At 34.7% G+C, this 24,730-nt stretch overlaps 2 protein-coding genes across 2 annotated transcripts in view; both read left to right on the forward strand.

The window, feature by feature from the left end:
* The first annotated feature begins 2,150 nt into the window (after window positions 1-2,150).
* MS3_00001163 (uncharacterized protein) lies at window positions 2,151-8,381 on the forward strand. Its single transcript, XM_051208658.1, has one exon. It carries the CDS (start codon window positions 4,022-4,024, stop codon window positions 6,806-6,808), a length of 2,787 nt encoding a protein of 928 aa, XP_051071479.1. The 5' UTR covers window positions 2,151-4,021; the 3' UTR covers window positions 6,809-8,381.
* Window positions 8,382-18,499: 10,118 nt separating this feature from the next.
* The window catches only part of ERBB2_2 (Receptor tyrosine-protein kinase erbB-2), a 75,287-nt gene continuing 69,056 nt past the window's right edge, over window positions 18,500-24,730 (forward strand). Inside the window, exons 1-3 of the mRNA XM_051211422.1 lie at window positions 18,500-18,605; window positions 18,642-18,674; window positions 18,727-18,858. Coding sequence (XP_051071480.1) covers window positions 18,741-18,858 — 118 coding nt within the window. The 5' untranslated portion in view covers window positions 18,500-18,605; window positions 18,642-18,674; window positions 18,727-18,740. The remainder of the gene's footprint in view (window positions 18,606-18,641; window positions 18,675-18,726; window positions 18,859-24,730) is intronic.

Genomic DNA, 24,730 nt, shown 5'->3' on the forward strand with positions numbered 1-24,730 from the left:
ACTATTACTTTGTTTCTTCGTTCGTAGTTCATGATGAATAATGAGGTCGGTAAAAGTAAACATCACAGAATATCATTTAAAAGTAAAACAAATCATTGTATGTATGTTTTATTAAGATAACACAATTGTGTCTTATAGATGAACTACATGTTTTATCACTGTCTCAGTACAACACATTTAGTCATGCAATTTATGTTCGTCATAGGTATCCACGTGCTCGCTTACTCTGCATACGTCACGTATACAGTGTCTAACTCCATCTTGGCAATTTCTATTACACGCATTGCTTCTACAGTTATTCTTACACTTTATTCCCGTTTCCCAACATTCTGCGCTGCACTTGACTCGGCCAGGTTTTGCTTCGCTGTAAAATTCACAGTATATCACCAACAGAAAGAAAATGAAGTAGAGCTGTAACAATAAAGTATATAGTCGGTTTTAGAACTTTCATTTGTGGACAAAAAAAGCACTAAGAGTATTTTTCGGCACACATAATATTAAATTCACCTTACAAATTGTTATACGTACCTTCATAATGAACAGTTATTCTCCTTCATACAAATGTTTACAAACCAGTATCCTTTTATACTTAATTTAAGAGTTCCTTTTATTCATGGTAATTATACTGGTTATAGTATCAGAGGGAAAAAAATATTTGTTAGATCGTTTTCATCCGGTAATAATTATATTTGTAAATAAGGTCTGACGTTTTAAAGCATAATTTTTCAGGGATTTATTTTGTAATTATAATAATGTTTATTTATAGAAATTTCAACTTAAACCATTGTTAGTAATAGGGTTATTAACTTTGATTGGGAGTTTGGATAAAATGTATTCTTGCTGATTCAACTCACAAATAACTAGATCACATCCCAGCTATTTCTCAACTATGGCGATCGGAGTTAAGAATGCGTGACTGTATCAAAGGGTTCTAAAAGAGGAAGTTTAATACAAAAAAATACTACAAACTTAGGAGTGGTAATGATAAGAAATATAATCTTCAGTCAGACTGAAAACTACTTAGGATATAAAAGGAGAATAAACTGTATATAACAGAACCCGTTTCTTACTTTAGAACTAATCGATTTTTTTGTTTCAGAACGTTCGTAAACTTACCCAGCTTTCGTATTTGTTTACTTATAAAAATAGTGTATGTTGCAAGTGTAGATGATCGATATCAGGAAACATAACTCACTGAAGTTTTAATTTTGTAATACGTAAGTAAACTTTGTAGCCGGATGAGGACATACCCACTTATTCTTCAGCCTAGTATGTAATTATTATTGGAAATGTAAATTAATTTTACCACCCGAATATGAAACCAATGCCCTTATTTATTCTACGTAAATATTCTAGTTGTTGGTATGTTGAATTTTTTAAAGGAATTTTTCGTTGCTTCTTCAAATGAGTTTAAATTCGCAGTACTGAGATATATTTATACATACATAAAGTCAGTTGTTTTACAAATGATAAATTGCCTATTGTTATTTGATTGACCAATATGTCTCGGGTGGAAAAATTAATGACTGACCAACATTACGACTAAACTCAGTGATATCTTATTTTTGCGCTTTGGTATTTAACTCATTGAAGTCATTAACTATTCTCAGTAAAGCACCTTCACACTTAAATTTCATACTGTCGATTCATATATACTGAAATATTGAGTTTCAGGGGGCTGAATAAAATATTGATGGTTGTATAACAGCCTATCCATTTCATAATAATATCTACACGTTACAGTTGATTATTTAAAAGTTATTAGATAGGGATGAACTATGGAACCTAGTTACCCAACACGTTTATAATTTCATTAGTATGGATATATATATAGCTTTTGATTTTTGATACTACTAAATTGTCAAGGTACTGCCAGGTCTTCTGGTAATAGTGTTCAAAGCAATTCTTTTCCTTTACCAAATTGTTCAGGTGCAATTAAATAAGAAATCAAAATATCAAGCAGCAAAATAGGTTATCGTTTCAGTAGCTGTAAAGAATATAAGTAAGAAATAAGCATTCCAAGCACAGGTGTCTTTGGCTAAAAATATTTTTATTGATTTTACCAAAGTTATAATGAACTGTATCATCACTGAACCGCACAGGTTTTAGAAAATAATCCCATAAAGACGTCCATATGAGTTATCGTTTTATTCTGTGTCTCTTAGTTGTACAATAATGGAGATTCACCAGCTACGATGTCATACACCATTTATAATGTGGATCATAATGATTAATTTGCCTCTAATGATATATATAAGGATTTCGTGTACTTAACTTTCTGGGCTTTCAATTTCAAGGTTCTGCTGAGCCCATAGAAGTACCAGGTTACCCAAATAACTAAATAATGTCAAAGATAAATATTTATGAAATTTTGAAGTGTTTTTTTAAAGAATATGGTCACTCTACATTCTGCGCCTATTTTGAGAAGTCATTTATTCAAAGGTTGTCGCAGAACTGTTAGGACACGAGTTATACCCAGTAGATCAATTTTTGCTTGATATGGTGGAAAGGAAGGTCGATTTTTTTCGATTGAATTACTCATTATGAGTTTTATTCAATATTACATCCGTTTTGACTCAACATGAGGATCATCCAGTGTAGTATTTGATTGTTTTTCCAGTATCATATTTTCTTCTGTATAATATACGATATTCTTGCATTCACTTGAGATGAACTATGCTTAGTAAGTGATTTGTTATAACTGAGTATGTGGTCTAATCCTAATTATTAATCAAAATGCTTGTACAATCAATGTATAAACTAGTGTATTTTAGACTATTTTCGATTCGTCGTTGTCTTAATGTTTGGGGCTTATAAATCTTCACTTATACCAGTCCTGTGTTCTTACTTTCGCATCGCGGGAATCGCCGTGGTCCGTCGTTTCGAGCATAAGTGATCAGCGTTTTTGTTTTTCCGACACAACATGAACATTATCATTCCTATCCATCTGACAAGGTAGTAAGACCAGGAGTAAGTTCAACTATCATAATATGATCATAAGTTAGACGCTTTAGATTTTTTCACATGAATAATAAAGAGATATTTTTCTCATGAATTCCCTATTTCAGTATTTGAAACCCTGGAAAATGTAGAAGTATAATTAAAGAATTGGAAGTAGAACAGTCTTAAGATTCAGCCCACATTTTTCAGATAACCAAATTTTTCTGGTACAGGAGACAACTATTATATACAGTTTAAACGTGGATAACGATGGATATAGCGACTCACGTGCAATTGAGTTTAGTTCAGTCAAGGTCTTTTGTTGACCTATTTAATGGACAAAGTCATCCATGATATAACAACTTGTTGTACTATCTTTATTATTATGCTTGTATGAAATACATATGCTTGAACATTGTTTAGCGCCTACGCATGTATTCATTCTGCTAGCTTCATTATTAACTGCTTAGTCTATTCGCTGACTCATCCATTTTCCTATATATATATATATATATGTACATTTGCACCCATTCACTACTACTACTACAACTACTTGCTACTGCTACAATCGTAGTTCGCTTGCTCATTCATTTTGCCTCTCTGCTGTCTGGTCCGAATTATCTACTAAATAAACTGTAGTAGCTGCTTCTTTTTGCCTTCTGATTTCAAACATCGTTGAAGATTATACGATAACGGTTCGAGGGTGATTAATTATCGAAGCACAGCCACTACAGAATTGGTAATCCCGACGTGAGAACGGGAAGCGAATTTCGGCGAAATAATCAAATCCCAAAAATCCGATTCTTTTCATCTCAATTTGGATTATCAAATGAACTATAATTACAACTGTGGATTTATATTATTTTAAGTACACTTACATTATTTCGCAAACATTATTAAACGTGACGATTATAATCATAATAAATAACAATTATCCATAAACAATTGATATATTGGTGCAATTTAGTAAGTCTGTTCCATTTTATAAATTGTGCCATTTTTTTATTATCATTGTTTTTGCCCGTCTATTCTTTCTTGTGACTGTTAAGTTATTTTCGTGTGCTACTTAATTTTTATAAGCATGTCTTATGAAAACACAGTTTCAAGCGTACAGCAAGCCTCGTCCGTGAGGTCTCTTAACCTTCCTGCCCCTTCTTTTAAAATCACAGACCCAAAACTTTGGTTTATAAGACTTGAAAATTATTTTCTCGCTAACCGCATTCTTTTGCAAAAGGATAAGTTCGGCCTGACAAGCACACTACTCCCAGACGAAGTAGCTGACAGCGTTCGAGAGGCACTAGCAAAACCAGACACAGAAAAACCATACGACGTGCTAAGAGAGGCAGTAATTAAAACTCTCTCTCTCAGTGACCAACAAGCCGTCGAACAACTCCTTAGCCAAGTACAAATTGGAGATAGAACCCCATCACAACTAAAAAATTATATGAAAAGTCTACTTGGCGATAGACACATTGACAATAATCTCTTTTACCAACTGTGGCTCCGCCGACCCCCGGCAAATATACAGCAGATCCTAGTTGTGGGAGATACGGATGCTGATTTAGACAATATAGCAAAGATAGCCGATAGAATATACGAAAGAAGCAAGCAAGCAAGCCCTCCACTACACAGCGTGACGGTAGACGATAGACTTGATACTCTACAGAAGGAAATAAATGTTTTATGCCGCAAACTCACAGAATTAACGCAGAGAGAAAAGCCACGAAGGTCATCGCGAGATCGCTCGCGTGAAAGGACCCGGTCAACTTCTAGACGACGCACAACTCCCGCGATATGTTGGTATCATCAAATGTTCGGCTACAGGGCTAGAAAGTGCCTACAACCTTGTAGATTTAACAGGGCTGGTAACCGATACCCACGAGTATCAATGGCAACGGCATCAACACACATAATGCCTGAAAATAGTCGCCTCTTTTATATACAAGACCAAACCACTGGCGCACAATTCTTAGTTGACACTGGAGCGGAAATTAGCGTAGTACCTCCAGTTAGCGAGGAAAGAAAAAACATTAATCCGTCATTAGTGCTAAGAGCAGCAAACAAATCAGATATTAAGACATATGGTAAACGGAAATTGTCCCTAGATTTTGGACGTGGCGCTTCATACCGTTGGAACTTTGTCATAGCAGACGTATCGATGCCCATAATAGGCATAGATTTCTTATGTAACTTTGACCTTCTAGTAGACTCTAGACGACACAGACTTATAAACGGCAATCAAACCACTTCGATAAGAGGAATACTTACGGAAGCCGTTTCAATGAACCTTGTGATAGATAAAAGTCGTAATGATCCATATAAATTGTTGTTAAAAGAGTTCCCTGAACTCGTAAAAGTGACATACAATAAAGCTGATCTCAAACATTCTATTCAGCATCACATAGTAACGAATGGTCCACCAATCAATGCAAGACCAAGAAGGTTAGATCCCAAAAGACTAGCCATCGCAAAACAAGAATTCGACAAGCTGATGAGGCTAGGCATCGTAAGGCCATCGAACAGCCCATGGGCATCCCCGCTACATATGGCCCCGAAAAAGAATGGAGAGGTTAGGCCATGTGGAGATTACAGAGCACTGAACAAACAAACAGTAGCTGACAGATACCCTATACCGCACATCCATGATTTCACCTACAGTATAGAAGGCACTACTATCTTCTCGAAGATCGACTTAGTCAGAGCATACTACCACATCCCTGTTGCCCCACAAGACATACCGAAGACAGCAGTAACAACCCCATTTGGGCTATATGAATTCCTGCGTATGCCTTTTGGACTGACTAACGCGGCACAAACCTTTCAACGGTTTATCGATCAGGTCATTAGAGGTTTACCTGGGGTATACGCGTATATCGACGATTTATTAGTAGCTAGCACCACTAAAGATGAGCATATACAACAACTACGGCAATTATTTATGCGACTCAGAGAACATGGCATTTCTATAAATATTGAGAAGTGTGAATTCGGAAAAGAATCTTTACAGTTCCTAGGTCACAATATAACTTCTCAAGGCATCACACCAATAGCAACAGAAGTCGACGCCATTAGGAATTATCCCCTACCCGACTCATGGAAAAAGTTACGCCGATTTCTCGGGTTAGTAAATTATTACAGACGATTTATCCCGAATTGTGCGTCAATATTGCAACCATTAACAGACGCGTTACGCGGACACGCACGGACATTCCAATTATCACCAGACGCGATTCAAGCATTCGAGAACGCTAAAAAAGCACTAAATAGAGAAGTGACACTAACTAGACGAAAGAGCGAAACACCGTTAGCTATCATGACGGATGCATCAGACGTAGCGGTAGGAGCCGTTTTACAACAATTAGTAAAGGGCATATGGGAACCACTCTCATTTTTTTCAAAAAGACTGAATCCGACACAAACAAGATATAGTACTTTCGGAAGTGAACTCTTAGCAATTTACTTAGCAATTAAACACTTCCGTCATATGGTCGAAGGCATAAATTTTACCGTCTATACAGACCATAAACCACTAACGAAAGCGTTAAGTGCTAAGCAAGACAATTATTCACCGAGAGAGATCCGACAGCTAGAGTTCATTTCACAGTTCACTTCCGACATACAGTACGTTAAAGGACAAGAAGACGATGTGGCCGACGCATTGTCAAGAGCAACGATAAGCACACTTATGGCAAGTGGGATTGATTACAACGGTCTGGCAAAGTTACAGGAGAGAGACATCGAGTTAAATAAACTCAGATCTGATGGTACAACATCATTAGTACTCGAAGAGGTGCGGTTCGGCAACACGAAAGTAATTTGCGATACATCAACAGGCCGACCGCGACCATTTATTCCGAAAACGTTGTGACAGAAAATATTCGAAAGCATGCACAACATGTCGCACCCAGGAATAAAAGCCACGATAAAACTGATCAGCGAACGATTTGTATGGACAAACATGAATCACGATGTACGTAATTGGACACAAGCATGCATGAAATGCCAAAAAGTCAAAGTACATCGCCATACTAGCTCTGCAGTGGGTCCGTTTTCACACCCAGACACTAGATTTGAACATATACACATCGATATTGTAGGCCCACTGCCTGTTTCAAATGGATACAATTATATCTTTACATGCATTGACAGGTTTACACGATGGCCAGTAGCAGTACCGATAAAAGACACCTCAGCTGAAACGGTAGCCAAAACCCTAATTGAAAATTAGATTTCTTACTACGGCGTGCCAACAATTATCACAACTGATAGAGGAGCACAATTCGAAAGTCGACTCTTTCAACAGCTTACAGAACTCCTCGGTATTAAACGAATTCGAACGACATCGTACCATCCAATGGCAAACGGAATGGTCGAACGCCTACACAGGCAATTAAAAGCGTCCCTTACAGCCGTCATTGTTAACAATGATTGGTCTAATAAACTTCCTCTAGTAATGTTAGCTCTAAGAGCAACAATTAAGCAAGACATGGGATGTTGTCCAGCCGAGTTGGTATACGGAACTACTCTACGGTTACCCGGAGAATTTTTCACTCCAAGTAAAGGTGTTCCGACTGATGTAACCGGCTATGTGCAACGCCTGAGAAAACACATGAGCGACTTAAAAATAACACCTCCCAGACCACAACAACGACGAGTATTCATACCACAAGAACTGCATAACAGCACTCACGTATTCATTAGAAGAGACAAAGTACAACCACCTCTACAACCGAGTTACGATGGCTCATTTAAAGTGATAGAGATGACGAATAAAACAGTTACCATAGAGAAAGCTGGGAAGACAGATGTAATTAGCATCGATCGAGTAAAGCCAGCTTTTATCGATAGCGATATTCAATCAACAAGTACAAACTCCTCTAAGATGGTCACACCGGCGAAACACGAGTCGCAAGAATCAATGACGTTAACGCAACAAAAAGACAAGACTCCGATAACAACAAGATCTGGCCGCAGAGTAAGATGGCCCCAACAATATGTCGCTACGATTTTTTATTAATGACCTACTATTTTAAATATTAGTTATAACTTCCACTTCATTGTATACACACGCATTATTAAGCTCATGTTATACGCTATAAAACTCAACGTATCTTATGTACCCTAACACTTATTCGTATAATTTTTGTTTAAAATGTAAAGCAATACCGCATTCCTCCTATTAATTGCTATTATTTTTTATAACCTCACGGACAGGCACAAACCAAATGTACAGCACACACTAACTTCATCTTAATTTTGTACAAACCATTTTTTTCTTTAAAACGACTGTAACTACCCTACTCAGTTTACTATTTTTTTTGTGCAAACACAGACATTTTTCCATATATCTTTGTTTGCAGGGGGGAGCTATTATAGCGACTCACGTGCAATTGAGTTTAGTTCAGTCAAGGTCTTTTGTTGACCTATTTAATGGACAAAGTCATCCATGATATAACAACTTGTTGTACTATCTTTATTATTATGCTTGTATGAAATACATATGCTTGAACATTGTTTAGCGCCTACGCATGTATTCATTCTGCTAGCTTCATTATTAACTGCTTAGTCTATTCGCTGACTCATCCATTTTCCTATATATATATATATATGTACATTTGCACCCATTCACTACTACTACTACAACTACTTGCTACTGCTACAATCGTAGTTCGCTTGCTCATTCATTTTGCCTCTCTGCTGTCTGGTCCGAATTATCTACTAAATAAACTGTAGTAGCTGCTTCTTTTTGCCTTCTGATTTCAAACATCGTTGAAGATTATACGATAACGGTTCGAGGGTGATTAATTATCGAAGCACAGCCACTACATGGACTCGTTTATCAATGTGAAAAAATTCTGAGTTAATAGAAGTAATCTAAAACTAATTATTGACGAATACGACTGTCAGAATTAAGCAGTTAATAGATTCATCTGATTACTGAATATTATTATTCTGCTATGGAAACTGTCTTATTCATTATCCACCAAAGTATACATCACGCATGTGAAACATTCCTATGGTTTCAGCTCAATAATATGACAATTAACACTTGACACAAAATGTTTGAATATTATGAGCCCTCATTCCACTTCAACCACATAAATTTTTTTCATAGTTACCAGCTGTTTTAAGTAATCTTTTTCGATTGTTACAACGGCTGACGTTCGATTAATTGAGATTATAAGGTGTGTTAAGTCTATCGAAGCTTCCAAATCACCCAAATGAGATACGCGCGAAATCGAAGTTCACAAAGCAACGATTTGTCTAAAATAGCGGTTCTTTATCGAATAATATACAAAAATTAGTTAAAAACATCAACTTGTGAGATATCTGTGGCGTTTACCGGGTCTTTTTGTCTGAAGTAAAAGGGCTCCGATAGTGCAAAATGACAGCTGTTGGCTGTCTAAACTTGATAACGGTTTATCAACATGCAAAAATTGAAATAAGAGCAAGCAATATGAAAACTATTACGTTTGAACAAGGATTAAACTGTAGGGCCAGTGAAATGTCACTAAGCCCTAGCCAAATCGTCCGGCAGTTGGGTCATTGAATATCGAGCAAATCGTCGATCCTCGTCAAGGTCAGGGACGACCAACGCGCATCAGTTAGTCGTATGCCATGGACTGGCCCATGCGGCAGTGGTCTTACTTCCGCTTGTATCTACTTTAACTAATATATTTCTGTGATAATGTCCTCTGTGTTGTACAGTCCACGTAAGGTGCTGACCACGAGGTGTGACTTCGACGTTAGCTAGTTTGTCACACCATTCGCGTCTAACTCGAGTAGGCGTCCAATCATTTCGACATAGATCATCCACGTTGGTGATCTACAAAACGATTTCGAAAATTGTAAATAACTGCTACAATGGTTGAGATGAATTAATTATAATGATAAAGATAATAAATGTTATAAGTATATGTAAATATTTCAGAATATTACACGACAAACTTGCGTTACAACACACGCGTAGAAATTGCCAGGAACACAACTATTTATTGAATATTTATAAGTAGTATAAAACAATACAAAAAAGAGTTGAAGGGAAGTGAATAAGGACAGAGAATGTAAAACAGACTTAACAAGGTGTTTTTGTTTGTGAAGGTTCTAAGTGCAGACATTTCTGTGTCAGTCGGAATTTACAACATAGAGCAGACTAGAAAATTTCAGCACTATAACTTACAGAAGAATCAGTGGTATTTTTTGTTTAACTTTAGACATTTTTCCAATCAGCTTTCACAACTTAATAAGTAATCTTGTTTTTCTGATTGATTAAGTAGCGATAGTCATCTACCTTTTAAAATCAAATGATTAAAAAGAAACCGAAATCGACTTAATTATTTAGGTTAAAAAATTAGTGGCGTTATTAGCTTTCTATGTTTATTTGATCCAAGGAAAGCTAAAAATTGAAACGGCAAATTTGACGAACACTTAATCTTATTGATAATTGTTAGTCAATGATATTTCTTAAGAAAGACTAGTTTAGCGAAGAGCTATCTTTTCAGCAAATTCATTTTCAAAACTGTACAATCGCAAATATATATACTTATTTTTACAGGATGATAATAATACTGATAATAAACTTCTGTTATACATGGTGACAGTGGGGTTAAATAAACAAAGGTATTGAAAAAATCTAAAACAAGGAAAATTTAGTAATCGTCTGATTGTTAATGGCTTAAGTATTCATCAAAGGATAGATAGGAAAATTATCAGTGGGAAAGGACAGCTCAGCATGATAAGTTAAATGTTGAAATTGAGATTAAATGTAATGAGGATGATTGTGGAAACAAAATGAACCAGTTGGAGCTAGAAAATTTATGGGGAAGATGGAGGGTGAAGCAGATGTCTGTAAAGGAAGGAGAGTATGAAGAAAGAGAAAAATAAAAAATAAGACATCAGGACCATGGTGGAAGAAGAGGTTGTAACAGTCGCTCCTGACAGATAGAATTTCGTCCAGTTCTTACGGCGGACACAAATATATCGATTGACATGACCAAGAGTCTAAATGACTTAATATTTTGGTGTAGTTTTATTTGATGTTAGCTGCTTAGAAGTAAACATTAGGGAGCTTTAGATCTAGGTTTCTAGCCAATTAACAGTGATCATGTTTGCTACATTCTCGATGAACATGATATCTCTTATAGCGTTCGAATGCACGTCAGTTCGTGCTGCTTTCAGAAAGGTTATTATTTATTCTTACCAGCTCTTTAAATGATCTATCAATGTCAATATTATTTTTCATTATTAAACTACAATCTGACTCTTGGACTTTCACCAAGCTTTACAACTCTGCTAGCCATGGTAACTTACTTTTGAATAAACTGATAATCTTTTGCATCTTTTCAGTCACATATTGTATTTTTGTCAAGTACTGTATACTTCTACAGACAACGTACTTTAAAATTCATTAGCTTCACTCTCAATGAAACTTGAACAGCCTTTAAGATTATAGTGTCAAATATAATTTTGTACATGGTTTTCTTTTAACCAAAATGTAAAATTAAATATTATCAAGATGGTAATTAAGTGATTTGTCTTTATGTCTCCATGGTCACATTTCTTCAATCAACTCAGTTGGAACATATTCATTTAGCGAATTAAAAAAACTCAAACTGAAACTATTGACGAGTAAAAATTGTAATTAGTAGTTAGAAACAAATAATGTATTTACTAGAAAAACAATAATTAAATTGGTCAGGGTCATTAACGATAATTATCTTACTCTTGACCGGATATGCAAAATTAAAATACTTGCAAACAAAACAAAGTTTTATGAGTTTGTAGATTTGCTCAGCAATTTTGGTTCGACGATTATAACGAACAATGAAAGTTGAGTTTTATGAACAAGAATAAAAGTGAGTCTTATCTAATAAGCTTTTCGAAATTGTCAAGTTATTGAATGTAATTATGATGGACTCATTTTTTATTACAGACCGTTCAAAGACCAACAATTTACTTCAAAATGTATATTACCAGGAGGTTATTCAGCCATTGTTGTTAGAAACGTTTTAGTTTTCCACTTTGAAGTCTCTTGTTTTCATGTTAGTGATAAAATGTTTGTGAAGAAAAAAAATCATTTCCGGGAAAGAAATAAGGACACGTAATAATCCATATGGCAATTGAAGCAAAATATAACCCATCAAAATCGAAAAGGCTGTAATATGCCCTTTAATTTGTGAGTTATGATAATTTATTGTTCATTAGTCAACCATAAATTAATAATTTACTGAATAGAGTGTGGTAAGGATTAAGACTACAACAGAACAAGAGATAGAAAATATCAGATCCATCCATAAACTCGCAGCTTTAGTTGGAGAAATTCCGACTCTTCCGACATGTACAGGTTATGAACATGCATTATTTTCAAACAGAAAAACATAATAAATATTTTTGAAGTTAATTGTCGTTAAGTTGGGGATCTAAAATTGTACAGGTACTCAACTATTGAGCATTTATTTTATTTACAAGTTGATATTTGTAAATGCATCTGGAAAAATTTAATTTTGTGTCACTCATCGATCGGCTCCACAGATACAAGTGGCCGTATAAATACCCATGAGAATGCTGTTGACAAGGGAATATTTCCCAAAGGTTGGCTGATTGCTTCATTAGAGATGCAAAATATCGAGTCTTAGGCAGCTTTGTTGCAATATAAATCTAAAATATGTAATCATACATCAAAGGTTATTTGATGAGTTTGAAGACTACTCAATACCTTTATTCAGTTTCAAGTCTACTCGATGAACCTGAAAGGCAGACGGACCGATTATGATGAATTTTGTTGATATTTATCCGGCTGTTCATTTGTAGTGTATTTAATCCATATTCTTTTGTTCATAAGACAAGTAATTGACTACAGTTTCATCGGTAATTGATTGAATTGTACTGTAAACACTTGTATTAGACTCTGAAAATGGGTATTATAATCCCTAGTCCATAGTGAAACGTGATGAGCAGGAAATTTTCAGATCTGTTGAATAAAGTGATTCTTGGAGATGTAGTAAGACAAATCAACTGCTCATTGATTAAAAAAAGTAAATAAATCTGTTTTTTACTAGTTTCATTCCAAGGGCCCTATGCGTCTGTTATTTCTACTGGTGGATGTTTTATTCATGATTTCATAATAAGTTATCTTTTATTTTCTAAAATGGCTTATCCAACTTCGTCAATTATAGATGTAATGGTTTAATTTATGAGTGAAAGATTGAAAACTTTTTGAGGCACCAAATATAATGTGTAGGTTGTGAATGATTTAACAAAATGAATTCTAACTTATTTTCAGATCATCCAAATTTAAGGTCTTACATTTACAAGGCCACAAAGTTTTTCTGATGGTTAAATGTAAACAAACACTGTGCCACGCTTCAAGACATATCCAGAGTTCAAGTTATTAATTTTATTGTTTGACATTTAATAATTAACGCATTTGAAAATTTGCTTCGACATTCACCTTTTTTTATTGTCTTAAAACTAATAGTATTGGCTATAATGCCTTAGTTTGTTGATTCTACTTAGTAAATTTATAAGTCTGTTCTACTTATTTAATGACAAGTCCGCAATTATCTAATAATCATTTCTGGTCTATGGAAAATATAAATTAGTTTTCAGATCAAGACACATATAATTCACAAAGATCTGTTAAACTATGCGCACTGGGGTCATAATACTTATATTCTGTGATGAATAACCCATGCATTTACTGTGCAGCAAGTTTTAGGATGTTGTGTTTAAAAAATGATAATAAAGCAATACAATCTCACACTGCGTACTTTGAATTTGAGTTGTTTGTTGTGTCTTGGTGAAGATCTAGACATATTGGGGTTAGTACTATTTCGTTACGCTATTGCAACTTCTCATTTGACGTCGCAATACAGGTGGATTCAAGTAGCTTGGGCAGTAACTTGATGTACTTACAAAATAACATGAAGTGTTATTATGGAATGTGAATAAATTTTCTACACAGCAGAAACTCACCGTTCGGGTTATTCAGGTAGATATTCCTACTATTCGGATTCAATGTTTCCCTTGGGATATTGTAGTGACTTACTTTTATCATGAAAACACGATTGGTTTAATGAAAACAATTATTATTATAACCAATTGTACCAGTGACTGTTTTACTGTGCTCGCTTGTTTAACTGTGCTAATGATGGACATATTGTACTACCATTACTCTCCATTACTTTGTCCGCCGATTGTGACCTCGTACGTTCGTACTCTTGCACGCTGATTCCACTTGTACTTGTTTTGGCACGATCTTGGTATTCGTTCGATACCACGAGACAGCCAACGAAATAAATCTGGTTACGTTCAATCTTCGCCTTCTGATTTGTTTGGCACGCGTTTCCTTGTAGTGGTGTTCATAGTCAATCTCGACTCGACTCCACGCTACAATATTCCAGAAGGTTATGAATCAGATTATCATCCGTCTTAATGACATTGGATTGGGTCACGATGATATCGTTTTTCATTACGAAAATATTAAGTCGCATTATGAACGTCTCCTAAAGTTATTTAGACGCTTTGGTGACACAGAAGTGGCCGTAAATCCATCGAAGTTTAAGTTTCAAACCAATTCGATCAAATACTTAAGTCATCCTGTAGATACCAAGGGTTTTAAACCTTATATGAATCGCTCAACTCCATTGATACAAGCTCCGTCACCTAAGAATATCTCAAGACTCAGGTTATGGTTTGGTACTGTTCAGTTTTATTTCTAACTTAACGAAAGTAGTGTCTCCACTTTTTGACTTGGTTTCTAATAAAGTCTGTATATGGACAACGACACGATGATACACTAAAGAAAGCTTTACAGTTTTTAAATGGTGAGGCCTTCTTTAGACCGTTTATGCCGACTGAAAAATCATTCCTTACAACAGACGCATCTCCATTGGGGTTAGGTACGGTTCTTGATCAGAGAAGACAGCCTTTTATTTTTATTTCGAGTCGATTAGGCGTGTAAACAAGGATATTCCTAAAGTGAAAAGAAGGCTTTAGCTGTAGTACTGGCAGTAAAAAAACTGCATAAATATTTGTTAGATGTAAAATTCCATGCCAGGCGTTAAAATTTATTTACCATCCAGCTAAGTTACTTCATCGGTCATCCGCGGTCATAGTCCAGAAAAGAAACTTAGAGTTGAGTGCTTATGATATCACCATTAAGCAAAGAGTGGACAAAAGCACACCATATGCAGATTTCTTCCCACGCCATTCATATTTCTTAAAACCACCAAACGAAATTAATTTAATGTTTGTTCAACCATTACTTTTAAATATACCGGAACTTGCAAGGAATACTTGTAAATAATTTGAATACATACAGTGGAGAGGTTGGAATATTCAGTGTAGGTCCAAGTTTCCTGAGCTTTATAAAGGGAAAAAATATGTCACTACACCCTGAGGGTTTATTTTGTAATTTATTGATACAGCAATCATTCTCCCTACACTCAGATTTGCAGTATTAGACGAACTTCATATTGCCCATCTGGGAACAGAGAAAGTGAAATCACTTGCTCGTCAGGCTTTCTAGTGACCTGAGACTGATACTACCATAACTTGAATATCGGAATTGTGTTCTGCTTGTATACACAAGCTATCGTATAGTGGAAGTATCTGGAATCCTTGGTCTGCATCTTAAGAATCATGGCAATGTATTTGTGCGAATTACTGTGATATATTTTTAAACATATATTGTGCTATAGTTATCATTGATTCATATTGCGGATGGCCCGAAGTGGTACACACGAATAGTCCTAGCGGACATTTAACTCAAAGAGCGAGGGAAAAGATATTTAATAGTGGGGGAAATCTTAATGTGTTAGTTGCAGTAAAGGAACGTACCGCATAGAAGACCTTTAACAGCTGACTTACTTATATTGCATGCCGCCATCTATTTACAGATAAAAGAAATCTTTAGTGTAACAGTGAGATCCATTTTGAAGGTTTTGTGTGTGAAAATCCCTTCATGTATACACATATAATTTGTTCCTATAGATTCCCTCAGTTGTACATCTTGTTAGTCTCTTTTGGTTCCGTCTGAGGTGGTAATATGTGCATTTTATTATAGTTTTTATTTTTTTTTTACGCCGTCACTGAGTTTCCATGTTTCTTCTTGTACCACATTTATGCTGTTTGATTGATACTTAGTTTCGGCGGTAGCTATGTTGGTTTGTTCCTCCTTTGATTGTGTTGCTTGCATTGACTAGAATCGTGCATTTTTGATTGTGAATTGAAGCACTCTTCCAGAGTTGGAAACACTGTGTTACAAGGCAACCAAATATTATCTTTCGAACGAATCTGTTCGTGATCTATCCAGAAAGAGTAAAACAACACTAATTTGTTGCTCTTGGTAATTTTCTTACATTCTTTATCAACTTGTTTATTGTAATTTGGATCAACTTACTAGTTAGACAATCATTGATTGAATGATTGGGTGGTAATATTTGTTTGTGTAACAATGTATATTTATATTTATAATGAAATCTAGAACCGCCATTTACCCAATCACCTTGTTTTAGTTTCAACTGGGCAATAGCGCATATCTAAACTACCTAGACAGTTATTCTTCAGTCTCAACCTTAGTTTGCATTCTACACTAACGATTTCCCAGAAAATTTCGTTTGAACTGCAAACAGTGCTATCAAGTGAGTGAATCCAAGTGATTTAGAAGAGCTGGAAAAACGCATTGATACTTCTTTGTTTCAACATTCAGCAACTCATGACACTTCGGTAAAACTCTTTAAATCTCGCATACTTGGAACTCATTTAGTGAGCAGGAGATCATCAGAAGTTCATTTTTACCAAAAATGACTACTGACTCTCTGCAGGGATTATAATGCAGAGAATGGATAGTCATATGGCAATGAGTTTTAGTTAGATTGGCGATTCAATTCACAGCAGACACAGACAAAGTAAAGGTTAGTGAAGTAGGTGATTCTAGCTTTAGTTGTGACCAATCTCTAAATAATCCTAAGAGTGTAGGTAATTCTGATCTTCGGATAGATAGTTTCAATTTTAATAATCATGATTCCCTTGTTAACAATGACCTTTTACATAATTCCGAATTTCAGATAGATGAAGACAATGAAAATCAGGATGCTAGACAGCTGAGATGTAACTGGGTTGCAGATAAACGTAGATTACATTATAAACACATGAACAGACGATCAATGAGTGGTGGGTTTGGCGAATAACTAATACACTTACTGTACAGCTAATAATGGGGTGTTATGTTTAAACAGTGATCATAAAGCAAAACAATCTCACACTTCGTGATTTGAATTTGAGTTGTTTATTGTATCTTGGTGAAGCTCTAGACATATTGGGACTAGTACTATTTCGTTATATTGAAGGATCCTTCAAACGTCATGACTTTCTTTCAAGAAGTCGACCTAGTCAGAGCTTATGGCTGCATCCCGATAACGCTCCTAACGTCTTACGAATTTCTGCGTATCTTCCTGTGCAGAAAGCAGAGTGAAAACTTGTAAGGGATCCATCAACGACGTTTTGAAAAAACATGGCTTCAGAAATTCATATTTTGAGAGATTTTTTATTGCATAACCAAACATTGAATCTCATATTCAGCGTCAGAACCTTCTTTTTCATCAACTTCAACAACATGACATAACTTTAGACTATGAAATATGTCAATTCGAGTCTATCCATGGTACTTTTACTAACCTTGTACACAGTTGAGCGCTTATTATGAATCGTGTTCGTCTAGTTCTATCTGCTCTAAATCTAATTATTACAAGAAATACTTTTCAACACATGAATTCGAATACTGCTTATTACCATACTACCTTAACATTTTTGGGCATAGTATTAACGCTCAGAGTATGTGTTCACTGAAATCTAAACGGGAGCCGTTCCAGATAAACTGAAATCATCTAGTGTCAAGTAATAACGGAATTTCAACGAACTGTTAGGCTTTCATTATAGGTTCATGCCTAATTACCAGCGTCTTATGAGATCCTTGACAGATCAACGTAGTTGAAATACAAGAGAAGTCGAAATGATTTGCAATGCAACGGAGGTAATCTTTACAGGAATAGGTATTATTGACAAGTTAACTCTACTTGCATTTCACAACACTAAAGCATGAAAAGGTAAGAATCTAACTATGTGACTTGCGCTCAGTCACGCATAAATGTTGTGGTAACAACTACTTCAATACGTTTTAAAACTTATCGTATCCAGGTGTTTGATTAACTATCGCAGTTATTACGGAGCAACAAAGCTGGTAAGATATGAGTAAAGATGTGACGGATTGAGCACATAGCGTGTATATTTACTAAGAACTTACTTAACACGTTTATAGCCAAAATTTTCGACATAAATCACAAAGTGAATTGTAGTGGCACAGAATAATTTCCTATTTGAGCTAGTAGATTGGAATTATCGTGAAAAAATTAGGTACTGCATAAAGTTTTATCATGAATTTTCCCATTCAGTATTGCGTGAAATCGAGATTCAAGATGAAGCGGCTCATAGATCACCAATCTCTAAATCGTCATTTTTCAGTGTATTACTTAACCTTGTTTGAACATACCAGATTGAAGGTCATCGCTTAGCGAGAATACATTCGGCCTCATTTGGAACGTATGAGCTAGTGAAAATGAAGTTGGTGTTCATATATTTAGTGGGATTATCTTTGAGATTACTAGGTTTGATCTCGAATTTTTCACTAAAACTTCATTTAGGTGCAGCTACTGCTAATGTGGAAAGTGTCAAAGGTATCTTAAATATCGATTTTTGATTGTCCAATATTCTTTTCCAAAATAATAGTGTGTTTTACGCATATGAACAGCATAGGAGGATATCCTAAAGAAGGTTCTTACGAAATGGTCAAATTGATCTTGGACCAAAATTGCACACATATCATAGGAAACCTAATCCTTACTGGTCTTTACCGGAAAGGTAACTCTTGATAATTATTATTGCGCGGTATACTGCGCGTCGTATACTGTTTCTTGGTTTATTATGTTAATGAAGTTGTATACCGCTATTATTGATAACATTTTGGTACGCTCTAAATAATTGGCCATTTCTTTTTACGAACTATTATCATTCTACTTCCCAACATTTCATTCGCTTGATAGCATTTCCAACGACCCTTTCTCTCTCATCCTTTTGGATATTCATAAAAAGGATTGATGGGCACGAGTATATTTGTATTAACGTGAGACAATAAATGACATGCGAACAATAAGCCTAGGCACAGATGTTGCTTGAGTTGTATAAAGTATTTGTGATAATATTAGATATTGAATAGATCGTGCGAGTTTTTGAATAGTTTATTCCATGCTCAGTAAGCTTTTTATTGTCTCGACAGACGAAGTTTGATTTACTCTTGTTTAGCCATTACGAAACACCAAAGATGAATTTGTGGCATCTCAAAAGTCTCCAGAGCCTAAGAGAATGGCTGACTAAAATTCTTCTTTTAAGTTTTATTCAGATGACTTTAATAAGCTCCGTGTAATCTGTAATCTCCCACACTTTGCTTTCAAAATTAGAATTTGCCTTTGAAGAAAGTTTGTGAGTTTCATATGTCATATCTAGTAAACTAATGGTCGCCTTTTTATTCCTTTCTTTATCTACAATACTACCTATACATTGACTTAACCTTTATTTATGATCTGCTAAATAGGTTTCAGCTTTATAGAAAGCCAATTTAATACACGAAATTTGTTCATAAATTGTACGGTTTATTTTTTTCCATTGTTATCTACTTAACTGTAAGGACTGTGAGCGTAATTGTTGAGCGACTGATTACCTAGTGAATAACCCTTGTCAGCATTGTAAGTAATGCTATTTGTGTACCGGAGAGAGCATTGATACTAACGAAGGAACCTTCAGTAGACGATTTCATGTTCATAAAAGACACAGTTACCATATTTCACTAACGTTAACCATATAAACACAAGCTATAAAGCGTTGATTGTCTTTGTAAATAACACAGGTCTTGAAAATGTATATCTTACTCCCTTGTAAAAGTTCAACTTTAATTGACAAATGTGACTCTGGAGACATTTTTTATTCAGTTAAAAGGTGCATATGTGTGGTTAATATCTGAATAAATGTGGAGCTTGTCGGAATACAACTCGATAGGTTCTGTGAAAAAATTGATTTAGTGTTTAGTCAGTTCTCAAGAAACGATTTACCACTGTACATACGAATTATGTGTTTTCATAAATGTGATGTAGGTTAGTTACTAAAAATTAAGTTCTTGTAGGTACCTCAACTCCACCCTAAAATTATATTTAAATAGTCCTATTTAGAAGCTGTAAGTTTCTACGAACGCTTATGGAGTTATATAAGACTAGATTGTTCACGTTTCAATAAATGTTTTATGTTAAAAACTAGTATTTAATTCTTTAGATTATTCGAAGTGATTGTATTCATTCAATCCGAATTTCTAGGCAAATGGACTAAATGCAATGTCGCTGCGCATGCATAAGAAATGTGCAGTCTATTTTCTGAGATTTCAGAACAACTGTTGTCACGTTCAACATAAGGTAGCGGAGATTCAATAAGAATAATAAGATATTGTTGGCTTATTAACGACCAACATCTCTTGTTTAGGGAATTCAGGTACAATTTAGTTAAACTTTACTAAGTCACCGGCCGTAATAATTGCAGAAGGTCATCAGGATTATTGGTGGAAACAATATTACAATGAAGCCAGCTAGCAATTGTATAATGAGAAATACAGGTGTTTAATACTTGATCACTTAACTAACCTATCCTCTGAGCTGTCATACACCACTATTTTATTTACCAAAACAACCTGCTTTGGTACATATTTACGTTCATTCTTGTTTACCTGTCTTCGTTATACTTTTTATCGCGTCGTACGATTTTGCTACATTGTCATTAATGTTAAATAATTATCACACTTTGGTCAAAATTCCATTTATGCAATCGTTTGCACAACTATTGGTTTAGCCTTATACGGAATTATTCATTAACTCCCTTCACTTTCTATACATCTAGAGTAACTACTCGAGGTATGAGTTTTAGGATAGTATTTTATACAGGCTTCTCAAAATATGTGGTTTAAAACGTTTTCTACATAATAGTTTTTGTCCTCATGGAAAGCACAACAGATCAGACTATGAGCTTACGATATTATCTTTCACAACAGGCTTGTCAGTATTTAGTATTCTGAGTGTTTAACCCTTATATCGCACTTAGTTTTTTAATCTAAAGCAGGAACTTGTTTTAGTTTTTCTGATGTAAATTAACGTGTTATAAAAAATTAAGCATGCCCTCTTGGTAACATTTGAATTAAAATCTAATGTCATTTCTGATATTAACCACCGTTTGTCTTGGGAATAACTTTATTATTCGTGCATTACTATAGTTTATTATATTTAACCGATTATTTAAGATCTAAAGGAATTTGATATACGGATTTTCTGTGGATATGTAAAACGGTTAGCAAAGATATAAAAGGATTTACCAATATGCGCAAGTAATAATTTGTTATATTTCCAAAGTTCGCAGACAGTCGAAATAGTGTGACTTAAAATATTAAAGTGAGATAGGAAAACTTGTCGTATTCTAAAAGAATGTTTGTTCGTATATTCAGGACGGAATACTTGAACACCGTTATGGAGAATCACGTGGTTCAAGTCAAAGACCCTCGAAAACTTATTCCTTTGTATCCTCTGAGTTTGTTGACTCTTGAAACTATCAATTGAAGCAAAATTTTTGTCACATGTTTTCTTTTTAAGTTCTGCTTCATGACCATGCTCAAACATTTTCAAGTACATCCTGCAATTAATCAATCAACCAGAGTGAGGTTAGATTTTCTTTATCTAAATCGGAATATTAAACTCGTGATAGAAACTCAGTCTCTTTTGGGCATACCTAATTTTCCGTTTTCCGATTACTGGCTAGTTTATACTTATTAACTCCCATCAATATACCGTTAAATTTAAAATGTAATTGTAATTAAAATGGGATGACTTTTGAGATGATATGAATTTAATAGCGCGATTATCACTAGTCGGGTGAGGTCAGCAGGTTTGCGAGTAAATCTTTCTTCGAAACTTGAGTAACCCGTAAGTGAGGAATTACATACCTCCCTTTTAATGTCCACGGTGTCAGTGAGTAAAAACCCGGTTCTTAGGTATATGAAATATGAATTGCAGTTAACAACGTTTTATTCCTCAGCGCTTTACACTTTTCCGTATAGTACACTTAAAAATATTGTTCATCACCATTTTTATCAGAGTTCTCATATTTTTTATAGTGTTATTCAAGTTTCAATCAGAAATTTCAAAATATAAAATCTGGTGACCACTTTATAAACAATTGTCTGTAGTTTCCAGTTTCTTGACGTTCGTTAGATGGGTTGAAAAATTTAAATGTTCAGAATAAGAACAAGAGATTGACTACGGTGATATTCATCCTTAGGTTTATAAAAGATGGAAGATTTGACAAAGGAATTACAGAGAATGCATGCAATCTAATTCCGACATTTGGCTTCATTCGGAATAAAATCTAGGTTCTAAACCATTTTCCATATTTTAGTTGTCGAATAAAATTTGAATGATTCAACTAAATGGTTGGAAATCCGTTTCATCACTTGAGGTAAGCAGAGAAACAACGTGAAGCAAAAATAAAGAGATACGCAGCAGAGTTGACTCACTCGCTTTCTCCGCTACGTGCCGCTTCGGTTTTGATTGTCTGTTAGGATCAACGAGTATATGAAATATACACACGCATAACGCGTTCTCGTGTTTGGTTTATTTTATTCCGTTATTCACTGACACAAATTAAGTCGATAAAAATATACGAGGGTTGGCGGTTTGTATATTTCGGTCACAATCAACATACGATTTAACTATAGTCAGATGTAGGGCCACTAAAAGTGCCATGAACTAAAGGGTTGTCCAATGTGTCTATCTTTCGAGAAAATTGTTAGCTTATTACCTTTTTAATAATCTGCATTTTTCATCAGATACGTGTTTTTGTATATAGTATATCAAGATCATGAAAAGCTAAACTTTTGAAGATGATCGTATTTTATGTTTTTGTCAAGAGTATTATTTAATATATTTCTGTTGGCACTTGTAACACGTGTTGGGATACAGAAATTATACTTAAAGTATTCGTTGCAAATGAAACGTTTTATTCACTCTAATTTACCTTGTACAACTTTTCAAGTTGTTCTGTTTGACATTAACAAATGGCGTATACTTTTTGCCAGTACTTTAGACTCAACAAAATAATGTTTCGATATTAATAAAAATTATGAGGTCAGATTCCCTCAATAAATGAATAATATGTAAGACATTTAGAATAAAGGTATTATATGGCTTACACCTTCGTTCAACATTTTCAAAAATATGTAAGTTTTCTAACAATGTTCAAATTATGTAGCTGCTATTAACAGGATAGTACTTAACGATAATATTGATTTTGTATTCTCCTTTCATCGACTATTTGAGTCAGTTAAACTATTGTAAGAGAATACAAAATACTGCTTATAGTTCACTTGCAGCAAACTTCAATGCAAATGGTATCTGGAATAATGCTATTGCTTCCTAGTTATAGTGATGTTCAAATTCTGTAAGGTCTCCTTTTTGAAATCTCAGACTGTTACTTATTTTTTCGACGTAGTTGAGTGATGTCATATTTTCAGTGGAATTTAGGAAGACGGTTATAGCTATATTTGCTAACTGTGATCATGTCTTTGTAAAATCTTTGTTAAAAATATGATCTTGTCATGTCTACCCAGTTTTAGCGGACTGCTTTATAGTTAGTGTCGATTAGTAAAGTTAGACTACTCATGATTTTGGAATGATTTAATCAGTGAATACAAACTCGAATCTTTTTGTTTGGTTCCGAAAGGTTCTGAAGTTTGTCCATTGCTTATAGGCAAAACAAACAACTCTTTAGAAAAAAAACTTACCTTGTTTCAGGAAGTTACAACTAAATGGTTTTTACTTTGATGTTTAAATACTCTTCTATCATCCTGTTCGGCAACAGCGAGAACTTTTCGTTGCAGCCATCCTATCTACCACTCATATTCCCTAACGCAAAGCTATCTAACGTTGAATAATCTTAAGCTAAAGTTGACGTTACCCTTATCTTCTATGGATTGTTCTATTCGTATCCAACGTGTTGAGTGCTTTTAATCCAAATGAGGCGATATATTTTCAGAACACATGTGAAACGTTTTCAAGAATATTTTGTGTCATAAAATATTCACCACAATTTGATGATAGAAATGTGTATGCTAAGACTTCAAAAAATATTTCCGACTATCATTTCCTTCCCCCCTAAATTACTCATAAAGGCAAAATATCTATAAATATCTATTTTGTTGCACCATCATTGAAGGGATGAAAGACTGCTCTAGTTCTTGTTCAGTATTTTTAAATTGTCTATAGGAACAGAATGTAATATGAAGCAGTTGGTACATTATAACATATTTTTGTTTAAACTTTAACTATCTAATTCCAAAATGTAAAGACGTGAAATATTGTGTACGTTCTTTAGTTTATTAATATTTAAGAATAAAATAAAACAATTTCACCTGTTCAGTTTATGTGCTAGCCTACACATTATTTATCAGATAATTTAGGGACCACATTTGTTAGTTTTGCTTAGTGCTTCCAAGTAGACATGTATTACTTATTTCAGGTTAAAGCAAACTCACATAAACTATCTATTCTTAAGGTCACTCATTTTCTAAAATATAAAATGAGATTGCAATCAGATTTCATAGTTGTTTACAGCTCGCCTGAAGGAAGAAGGTAGCCGGCTTCAAAAAGTT

This window comes from Schistosoma haematobium, chromosome ZW, assembly GCF_000699445.3.
Source record: "Schistosoma haematobium chromosome ZW, whole genome shotgun sequence".
Taxonomy (NCBI): domain Eukaryota; kingdom Metazoa; phylum Platyhelminthes; class Trematoda; order Strigeidida; family Schistosomatidae; genus Schistosoma; species Schistosoma haematobium.

What these genes read in the sequence shown, in the direction of transcription:
- MS3_00001163 (XM_051208658.1), top strand. Translation starts at nt 4,022, where the DNA reads ATGTCTTATGAAAACACAGTTTCAAGCGTACAGCAAGCCTCGTCCGTG.